At 37.4% G+C, this 10,100-nt stretch overlaps 3 protein-coding genes across 3 annotated transcripts; 1 reads left to right on the plus strand and 2 right to left on the minus strand.

Moving 5' to 3' along the window:
• The first annotated feature begins 214 nt into the window (after positions 1-214).
• On the plus strand, positions 215-1,458 carry LOC110860659. The gene is made up of 4 exons (XM_022109750.2): positions 215-368; positions 458-520; positions 596-769; positions 835-1,458. The coding sequence occupies exons 1-4, from the start codon at positions 335-337 to the stop codon at positions 1,323-1,325; spliced, it is 762 nt and encodes a 253-aa protein (XP_021965442.1). The 5' UTR covers positions 215-334; the 3' UTR covers positions 1,326-1,458.
• Positions 1,347-4,080, minus strand: LOC110860654. Its single transcript, XM_022109744.2, has 4 exons — positions 2,993-4,080; positions 2,660-2,918; positions 2,497-2,593; positions 1,347-2,273 (listed from the first exon to the last, which is right to left on the minus strand). Exons 1-4 carry the CDS (start codon positions 3,060-3,062, stop codon positions 1,485-1,487), a joined length of 1,215 nt encoding a protein of 404 aa, XP_021965436.1. The 5' UTR covers positions 3,063-4,080; the 3' UTR covers positions 1,347-1,484.
• Positions 4,081-4,534: 454 nt separating this feature from the next.
• Positions 4,535-7,023, minus strand: LOC110860652 (matrilysin). Its single transcript, XM_022109738.2, has 8 exons — positions 6,750-7,023; positions 6,212-6,682; positions 5,807-5,948; positions 5,715-5,741; positions 5,548-5,633; positions 5,382-5,475; positions 5,177-5,316; positions 4,535-5,109 (listed from the first exon to the last, which is right to left on the minus strand). The coding sequence occupies exons 1-8, from the start codon at positions 6,837-6,839 to the stop codon at positions 4,708-4,710; spliced, it is 1,452 nt and encodes a 483-aa protein (XP_021965430.1). The 5' UTR covers positions 6,840-7,023; the 3' UTR covers positions 4,535-4,707.
• Positions 7,024-10,100: the final 3,077 nt, after the last annotated feature.

Below are 10,100 nucleotides of genomic sequence, written 5' to 3' on the forward strand. Positions count from 1 at the left end.
TTCATAACGTCAGAATCAGACAGACCTTATCGAAGCGAAAAAGTAGACAAAAATTCATCCATCAAGGCGGAAGTATAGGCGTGCAAATTCTAACATTATTTGCCCTGCATACTCTCCTCCAGTGCAAATTGTGTATGTATTTACAGATATTTACTAACCAGACACGGTATCGAGTGGCACCGACAAGGTAAACATTTCTTCTTTGCATAGATAAATACTTGGCATAAAACCGAGTTTGAGTTCCGGCTTGACCGGAGTGATAAGCTAGCGGTGATATAAAGTAGAACGAAAAAAAATATAGTTTGCAAAAAAATATAGCAAAAATTTGCAAAAAATGCAGCAGACGCAAAAAGGATATTCCGTGCTGAGTAAGGAAATCAGTTTTCTTAACGTTTTGCACTTCAGGATTTTGAAAAATCATTTTTTTAACGTTTTACACTTATACTGAAATTTTCAGAAAACATTCCTGAAGAGAAAGCAACCGATAATGTGACGGCATCATCAAAACTTGGGAGACATGGTTAGTATTTATGGAAATTAGTCATTATTCGTGTCTTATCATCACCATCTTATCCGTCAAGTTAACTTATTTTAGCTATGCTTTGGTACTGGGCAATTTTCACCTTAATCGCCACCCTCGTGTTTGCATGGGCCATTTTGATGACTGAATTTCAATCCTCGTGGTCATCTCGGAACCGCGAGGATAACGATTTGGACCTCAACTACGATACGAATTGGGACAAACTTTTTAATTTTGAGGGTGAAAAAGGTAACTATTTTTAGCATTTTATGCTTAAAAGATTAACATAATTGAAAGCTTGCTTGTTTATTTAGAATCGTCACTTCTTGGCACGAAAGTTGACCCAGGTCTTCTCTTGGACGCTGCCGACGTGTTGGAAGGCCTCACGAAAAACTCCGTCATCACCGGAAACGCATGGACGGCTTGGACCACCGTGACCGATACGCCTGCTCGACACGTCTGCAAAATGGATGACGGCGTGGAAAATTCAGAGTTAGATTTTGTCGTGAAGAGAATTACGATTTTCCGACAGTGGTCACCCGACACGCCGGAAATTACTGTCACGACGCAGTGCAGTGTTCCTTCAGGGGTCAAACTTACCGGAATTGTGGCGCTGGATCATTGGACCAGTGGGGATGGAGCGAGTTGCAATATTCAACCGACCAATTTGACGGTGACTTTGAAGGCCCAATTGCACAGGGGAATGCACTACCATATTTTAGTGATTGGGAGAAATAGCACGAAAAATGGGGAGAAATTGGATTCGGATGAAATTGAGAGTAAATCGGATGAACTGTTTGATTAAATTTTTTTTGTTATCGAAATATTTATGTTAGTAATTAAAAAAAAGTTTGTAATTTATTACTCCATGATTCTGTATCTCTCATTAATTGTACAAAAATTATTAGGAAATACAAATCTTTTCGTTGTACAAAAAATTTGAATTCGCAAAAAAAAACTACATTTACACCAAGTACTTTTGCTTAATCTTGTTAAATTCTGCAATCTGTTTCACTACCGTTTTCCTGTAAAGCTTCCTCGTCAAAGTTTCCATCTTGATTTTCTTCTCGTCCGCGATTTTCTGCGTGTCAGCGTCCCTCCTCGATTCGACTTTTTTATCCACTTCGCGATCCACTCTGGCCTCGCGTGACGCCATGATTCGATTCGTCGTATCGGCTGAGAGGACATCCGATCGGGCGGCGGTGGCCGCGTTGGCGCCCGCATTTTGCGCCATGAGGGACTTTTTCTCCGACTTTTTGAACGTAGTGAGATTTTTGTCGAGCTGTTTTAACTGTGAGAATTGATCTTTTTCCATATTTTTTAACAGTTTTGCCCATTTCTTGACCGTTTTCTTGTTAACTTTGAGCATACTGGAGCGGATTTTTTCATTCTTTTCGGGCAGAGTTTCCAGACCTTTGGTGGAAGGTGGAAGTGTCGAACTGGGCGTCGGGGTGGATCGTGGCGAAGGAGAGGAGGACGATGGAGGCGATTCTTTGGTGGGTTTGACCTTTTGCGATAATGTGGCTGCAATCGAGGCGAATTCGTTGGCATGCTTATTTCCGGAAGTGACGGATTGTGCCAGCGTGCTACTTGTGGCGGGAGGAGGGTGACTATTATTCGTCTCTGAAGTTGTGGTAGATCCTGAGAAGAATTTTTTGAAGGATTTCCGAACACTGGTGGAAACTTGGGCGGTCGCGGAATCAGTGTAGCGAGGGTTTAGATTTGCTTTTAGTTTGCTCATGAGGTTCTGATTCTGTGAAATGTACAAAAATGATAAGATGAATTTTTGCACAAATTATAAAAATTTTTGCTCATAATTCTGTTAAATGTACAAAAAAATGATAAGATTTGTGTTGTCAACAATTTTTGTACAAATTGTAAAAAATTTTGCTCATGAGATTCTATGAAATTGTGTGTAATTTTAAACAATTATAAGATTTTTGATCAGTTTTTTTCATAAATTGTAAAAATTTTACCCCTGCGGACGAGTGAAAAATCAGGTTTTGACTATTTCCGGCATCCTTCATTTTTGAAATTAATGGTTTCGTCTTGTTTTCGCCAAAGTCGTGAATTCTGAAAATAGAAAAAAACATCATTATTCCCAAATTAACCTTATTTTATTTTAAATTTACGACTCACTTCCAACTTCCGAGTGCTCGTGAGACGATTTCGAGTCCTGGGTCGCCCGAAAGATTGACGACGTGGTCCAAGGAGGGGAAACTGGAGAGGAGTTTGTGCCCCTCGTCGCCCGCCGTGGTGGCAGCCGTGGGGTCGAGAAGGACGGGGACGAGGTCGGGAAACTCCGACATGACATTCGCCAAACGGCAGAGTTCTCGAACAAAGGTGAAAATCAGACAGCCTTCAATTCGCAACGCGGTGTAGAGCTCTTTTCCAAATTCTGAAAGATTACAAAATAAAATTTTGACCAGAATTTTGAAAAGTTTTCATATTTCTGGTTAAAATTTTACTGACCATTTTCCACGTCTGTGATAAGGATCCGTTTGTGAGTCAGACTTCGAGAGTTATTCGTTTGGGAAGTCATTTTTTCTTAATTTTTACAAAAATTTGACACTTTTATCCACAAAATTACACTGAGCACAAGAATTGTTACTTTTGCAGGGCAAAATTAAATTGTTGATTAGTCACAGAAACGAGCCAGGCCCAAATATGCAAATAATTTAGGATGTTATGTTATCTATCCCCTCATAAACATAAATTACTCATCGTATACACATATGCATGCAAAATGAGTAATTATAATTAAATGTGTCTGTTAATCTTGTAATCGTATACGGGTTTATTTCTCGACGGGATAAAAATATCAATCCAGTCACTAAACTTTGGCAAAATATTGGCAAATAACTAATCACTAATTCGCAGTGCGAATTTTTAATATTGAGCATAAGAGAAGGCTGTGTCTGTCTGCTCACATTTATGGTTAAACTGAACCTGAGAGCATGGAAAATATTTCCAATATCTTATTCCATGGATGTTATGTTACCACTGAATAAATAAATGTGTGGGTGTAAATTTTTTGCATAAGACCTTCACATTCACATTGACCAAATATTATATTCGCATAATGTAACCTCACTGTGCACAAAAAAGGTAAACACGACATATTTCCCATGCATTATAATATTTATTTATAATAGTCTTTGTTAAATGAGCTGACTTAACGTTACACACATAAATACAAAATTGACACAAACAGTGTAATGTCCTTGTTACTGACTCACTCACTCCTCTTTGCAAAGTTAAATAACTTGTCAGTAGTGAATTTTAACTTGAAATACACAAACAAAAACTTGAACGCCGATTGAATTTTGATTCTTTCAAGACGAACGCAGTAAGTTGAACTTGTGCACTTTCCTTAAATGAAATCTGAACGTGAAACTAACCAGTAAATACTGTCGGTTGATTTCGTCTTAAAGTTTATCCAGTAATATTTAATACAGAAGAGTATCAATGATATCACTCCACGGAATGGAATATGTATAGCATTGAGAAGTATGTTAAAAGAATGGCATTTTCAATGTGCATGATTCCACGAATCAAGATGATCAACAAACATACAGCAAAAGCCAGTACAAAACTTATACGCAAAGGGGAATGCTTATTATATGGTGGGTGGAAATGCAAGTGGAAGTATATGGTTACATAGCCATTAGTTAGTAGCGAATTAGGCACACGAATGATTGCATACATTCATACATGACATGCAAAGAAGAGTGTAAAAAAATACGAGCTATTAAGTTTGTTTAAGCCGGAGGGTAAAGAAGATCCATGCACAGCATAACAAAAATAATGCTGGAGATGTGTTTTGTACTGGTTAAAAAGCGTGTACATTTGTCGAAATAAACTAGAAATATGTATATTTGCCGAATTTGTTAGGCTAAAATTACGCCCTAAAATAAATTTGAAATGTACTTATTTTCCTAATTTGCGTATAAATTGTTAGGCTAACAAATCATGACTAAATAATTTATTTATCACGAACATGCTAGGAAAAAATCACTGGTTAAAACGCTAAATATTTTTTATTGTCGTAAAACATAAACATAAATTAGAAGCGTATTAGGAAATCAGGACTTTGCTTTGTGTATAAATAAATTGTCACCCTAAAATTAAGAAATGCGCCCATAAACCTGTGAGTATCTGACACCTGTCATACCACTAAAAATTTGTCACTCTCTGCACCCAAACAAGTGGGTGGACACCCTTTTGGGATACGGCGGCTGTGAGAGGAATACCGAGTACGCTTTGTCATTAAACTTCCAGTACTGGTTATCCTTAAAAAAGTAGGTGAAATTATTCCCATAACTGTCCGACAGGCTGACCGCGGCGTCCAGACCGTTTTCCGGGATACCCGGCCACATGTAAATCGGTTTTGGGTCCGACACGGGGGGAGCGATGCGGTGATTATATTTCCAAAATTGGGAATCTTTAAAGAAATATATATTTTCATCGATGGAATACACAAACGCGGCATCGATCGGGGTCGGAACGCCGGGAAAATATTCGGAAATCTGTTTCGGAAACGTGTCCGTTTCGACGGTCATGTTTGTCACGCGCCAAAATTCGTCGCCCTGCGGGAAGAAATTTTTGCTAGGAATTTGTCTTATCAGGTTTTTTTAAATTCGGAAAATTGAATACTTTGAAGAAATACGAGACTCCGTTTGAACGGGTGAAAGCTGCATCCAAATTGTTTGGAAGGCCGGGAAATGCGACCATAATTGCGGTCGGAGATTCGAGCGACATTTCATTTTCTTTTGTGAGAAGATAGACAAATGTTCCTGAAATTTTTTTAAAATTTTGATTTGGAAATTATTGTACAAATTTTTAATTTTCAAAAATTTACCCGTGAAGAGATACGTGTTTCCATCGATCATCGTCGTTGCAGCGTCAACTTTGACATTGTCACAAATTGTGAGGACACGTTTGCCGTATAAAGCCTGGAATTATAAATTTTTATAAAATTTGAGTAAAATTGCAAGAAAATGTGCATATTTTTATCATGATTAAACCTGAATAGCTAAAATGTCGTCCTGATAGAGTTTAAAATCCGTTCGGAACGTACGGTAGAATGGGGCCATAACTGATTCTTGGACATCTTGAACAATTAAATTAGAATTAATAATAATTAGTCTTCAGCGCTTAGTTAATTAAGCATAATTATTATTTAATTAATTACCGGAGTGCTCCAATCCGAGAGAATGACCTGTAAATTTCATGACGAGTTTTATCAAAGCTTTGAATTTAAAATTTTTTACCACTTGACTTTACCAATTTCATGCGTCGCGACTTGAAACAGATTGACGCCCGAGTCCTGACCGGTCGTCCAGGCTTCGTCATCGTCGAAATGTACGTTTCCCCCGTAAATTGGAAAATAGGCGTGTGCCGTAGTTCCACCAGGACCGTCAAAAGTCTGTAGAAAATTAAAATGCTAACGTTTAATATAAAATTTCTCCCCCCCGGAAGACCGTCAGTTTTTTTGCAAAAACCCTTTTGGCCAAAAAGTTTTGCCACAAAATAATCCCATTTGGCGAAAATGAGGATATATAAATGTGACTAATTCGCAATCTACTTTCATGATATTTTTTGTCATCACATTAGCGAAAATTTATTTCTGCCAATTAGACTTTCGCCAAACTGACCGTGAATCTTCTCCCCAAGCCAAAAAATATTTACCTCTTCATCATTATGATATCTCTTTTCGAAACGAATATCAATATGAATTTTTCCCTGGGTTGCCTTAAAGAATGAAATATTCGCGACATTTTCCCACTGTCGGAACGCCGAGGAAATGATTTTGTCGACCTCGTCGTGCGAAATGTCGTTCGTATATTTGGAAATGTTGTATTTCAGTTCTCTCGTCTTCCATCGAGTTCCCTGCAGCACGAAGCGTTTATTTCTCCGGAGGACCTTGTGCCCTTGCGACCTGTCCACCGTTTCGACGTCCTCGTCGACGATATCAGTATCTGTTTCTCCGCAACGAGGAAGCGTCATAACGTTGACCGTGGTGGCGTCAACTTTTCCGGTTTGTGGAATTGCGGCAAAAGCTTGGAAATTTTGGAGGGCGGTGATCACTTGGTCAGAATCGAGGGTCAGAGTGTCATCAATACTTGTGATGTCCAACCATCCAAAATTTTGCAAATATTTCTGCGCAAATAGTATAAAATAGTATACAAATTTGCACATATTTGAAATTGGCGATAAATAAACTTACAATCGGATCTAATCCTGGCGACGACACGGGCGCAGCGGAAGAAATGCTGGCCGCAACGCCACAAATGAGCAGGTATCGAAATTTGATCATAATTATGAATTAGCAAATAATTATATTTAATTGTGTTCAGTTAAACTGAATCGTTTCGTCAAGTGTTTTCGTGCCTGCAGACAATAAGGCAATGAACCAGACTGTTACGTACGATTGATAATGACGACGACTAGTTAAGTATTGAAATTACGGCTGTTTTTTCATCTCTGTCCATGGCATTCCGGATCAGATTTGAGATTCGTGAGGATGATTTTATTGTGCAGTTTGCATGCATGGAATGAATAACGCCGTGCCGTGATGATGATAAGCAGTGACCCGGTTTGAATGAAGATAACTTGTTGATAAAACTGGGTTATTTGGCAACAATACGGGTCGTGTTAAATGGGACGGAATTTTACTGGACGATGGTGATGATGAATGGTGATGTAATTCGGGAGAATTTCAGGATTAAAATGCGTCAGAAATATATATGGGCGACAATGGAAATCGATTCTTTGTTTGAGTTGCATACTTATCTGTGGGTGGGTGCAGCAACTTTAAACTTTTGTTATCGCACTCAGGTAATGTGTGCATTTTTGGGAGTGATAATGTCTTAGCGGGACATCGGCTTGGGTAAAAAGAATGTGGAAATTGTGTAACAAAGAGCACCTCGGAATCAATAGGGCATAGATAAAAGGAAATTGTCTAATGGAATGGAGCTAAACTGACGAAATTGTTCTTATCTTTATCGCAGATACTTAACCAAGTATTTGAATTATTAAATCAAGTGAGGAGATTGCGTAACATGATGGCATTTACTTAATGTGCAAATTGTTGGGTAACGAAATTAAGTATTTTTCCCTATTTTAAAAACCTCGATTTTCATAATTCTTGCAAAGTTAGGTAACACATCCAAATGGAATTTCTTGCAGTATTGGAATTTCTGTATTCCATGTGACTAAAAAAAATATTTTTATAAAATATTAATTTTTTTATTAAATAGCAACTGTCCTGAGCCATGATTTGTAATAAGTTATGTACAAATGACAAACTGATTTATGGAAATGATACATAGAAGAATACAATTTTTAGTACGAGATTAGTTTAAATCAAATTCCCACTAATTGAATTAATTTCATTCATTCATTCATTCATTCATTTTTTATTGACCCGAATTCGGTACGTCCCACACTCCGGCTCCGGCTGTAACCTTTTGAAATTTCCGGCTCGTTTATCTTTAATATGCGCCAATGTCATGGAGGATATTTTGGTTTGGCCAGCAAATAAATATACCCATTAAAGTTTATTCAATGTTGCATGTCCTCAACGCCGAAATGACTTGTGCTGCAGAGTAATTTATATCATCAAAAGTAGTAGATCCAAGTCCCCAAAGAAATAATCATAGAGCATAAATAATTGCTTTAGTTAATTAAAATTCTGTATGTCATGAAATTGTTTTTGGTTATATTTAGTTCAAAATATGCCCAAAAAGCCATCAAATGTCATTTAAATTCCCGGAAATTTGTCCAATTTATTTTTTTATAGCTATGTATGCTTAGCTACATATGTCACAAAATGGATTGGACAACTCGTCAAATTCCACGAACGGCTCCCTACACATCAGTATACAACTCATCCTTATGTGATGTTGCATTTTAATTGATAAGAGTTCATCCACCCATCTACTTATATGGCTTGGCCGGCTAAATAATAAATAAATTAGTCACCTAAAAACGAACAAGTACTTACGTACATACTTACTTAATTTGCTAAAAGAAGATAAAAAACTCTACCTCAAACAACCACACAGTGCTAAAATGCACGCAATTTTACTAGAAAATTGAACCAGTCATTTGAAATGAAATAAGTAGGACACCAAAAAAACAATCAGCCAGTCTAACCAACGAATGAGTCTGCAATGCCGTGTCATCCTCTTTTCCGGAAGTTTTGACAAATTGGGAACTTATCAAGTTGTACGAATTGATTGCTTTTACTTGGTCATACGGGGATGGCGTGGTCCCATTAAATAGTTTCTGACTTGCAACAAACCATGTTCAACCCAGATTATTTTTCGACCATGTTAGTTTGAAAGACAAACTCTTTAGCAACAACATTTAGTTCGGAATATCGATAGACGCAAAAAAATCAGCAAGTTCGCAAAACGCATGATTTTTTTACGACCGAGTACCAGGCCTGATTTTTCCCGTCTCTCGAACTTTTATTTTTTTTCCATCTGTGCCTAATGAAATAATGTTTCTAAAGACTACTTGCTAAAAGTAAACTTCAAGTTTCAGTTTCAAAATTTCAAACTGAAAGTAAACTGTAGCTGACATGGTGAAAAAATAATCTGAGTTGAACACGGTTTGCGTCCCCATTGTTACCAATAAAGTACTCAATTCATCCATCTTTCATAAAGTCGCATCCCACGATTGCTTGACTTTTAGTGCCTAGTTACCCTTAACGGTTGCGACAAATGGTCGAGTTACAAATAAAATAATTATTTTTAAAATAGTTGGTGTAAAAGTCCCTTACAAATACACCAACTACTTTGACCTTTAATAACTTTTGAACGGGCAGACATAGAGACTTAATTCTTAAAGATGAAATCATCGTAATTTTTAGCTTGATTTTTTAAGCTAAAAATTTCGAGGGTACTATTTCGAAGATTGAACTTGAAATCTCCAGTGTGCAGCCCGAGTCAAGCTCGCTGTTATCGGTCAAACCGACCATTTTGCATAGAATTTTATTGTACCAAATACATTTTACTAATGCACTTTACGCCTGTTTTTTGTCAAATAAACAATGCGTATTATGCATTGGTGAAAATTTTAACTAAATATAGGTTTTTAGCCTGAATCAGGGCTTATGTACCCGTTATGTCCGTCTGTCCGTCTTGCGATAACTGTCGTAAAACTAATCGTAGCAATATAAATTAAAATAGGAAAAATTTTCCGAGTTTATTAAGTTCGTGTTTTGTAATGGTTTATATACCAAAAATAAATCACAAAATTATATGCACATCGTTCATTACGAGTCCTGCTCTCAGAATAATGCCATCTTACAAGGCTCTGCAAAATTGTTGCCTTTTTAGCCTAAGTCAGTTCTTATGGAACCATCATGTCCTTCCGGAACACGATAGCCAAAATGGCTGAACCGATTTAGCTGAAATTTTCAGAACGGGTGAGACCGTAGGGCTTGATCCATACAGATTTTTCAAAAATATGTCACTCCACAAGTTTAAATGCATTTGGTACATTACAATTTCATGGAAAATGGTTGGTTTGACCGACAACCACAGAGTCTGACTCGGGCTCACTGGAG

Source organism: Folsomia candida, unplaced genomic scaffold (assembly GCF_002217175.1).
Source record: "Folsomia candida strain VU population unplaced genomic scaffold, ASM221717v1 Fcan01_Sc033, whole genome shotgun sequence".
Classification (NCBI taxonomy): domain Eukaryota; kingdom Metazoa; phylum Arthropoda; class Collembola; order Entomobryomorpha; family Isotomidae; genus Folsomia; species Folsomia candida.

What these genes read in the sequence shown, in the direction of transcription:
- LOC110860659 (XM_022109750.2), top strand. Translation starts at nt 335, where the DNA reads ATGCAGCAGACGCAAAAAGGATATTCCGTGCTGA. An exon ending in AAAAGGATATTCCGTGCTGA is followed by an intron (nt 369 to 457) that starts GTAAGGAAATCA and finishes TGAAATTTTCAG; the next exon opens with AAAACATTCCTGAAGAGAAA. An exon ending in TAATTTTGAGGGTGAAAAAG is followed by an intron (nt 770 to 834) that starts GTAACTATTTTT and finishes TTGTTTATTTAG; the next exon opens with AATCGTCACTTCTTGGCACG.
- LOC110860654 (XM_022109744.2), bottom strand. Translation starts at nt 3,062, where the DNA reads ATGACTTCCCAAACGAATAACTCTCGAAGTCTGACTCACAAACGGATC. An exon ending in TATCACAGACGTGGAAAATG is followed by an intron (nt 2,919 to 2,992) that starts GTCAGTAAAATT and finishes GTAATCTTTCAG; the next exon opens with AATTTGGAAAAGAGCTCTAC. An exon ending in TTTTTCACTCGTCCGCAGGG is followed by an intron (nt 2,274 to 2,496) that starts GTAAAATTTTTA and finishes TACATTTCACAG; the next exon opens with AATCAGAACCTCATGAGCAA.
- LOC110860652 (XM_022109738.2), bottom strand. Translation starts at nt 6,839, where the DNA reads ATGATCAAATTTCGATACCTGCTCATTTGTGGCGTTGCGGCCAGCATT. An exon ending in CGCCAGGATTAGATCCGATT is followed by an intron (nt 6,683 to 6,749) that starts GTAAGTTTATTT and finishes CTATTTGCGCAG; the next exon opens with AAATATTTGCAAAATTTTGG. An exon ending in GAGTCTCGTATTTCTTCAAA is followed by an intron (nt 5,110 to 5,176) that starts GTATTCAATTTT and finishes TTCTTCCCGCAG; the next exon opens with GGCGACGAATTTTGGCGCGT.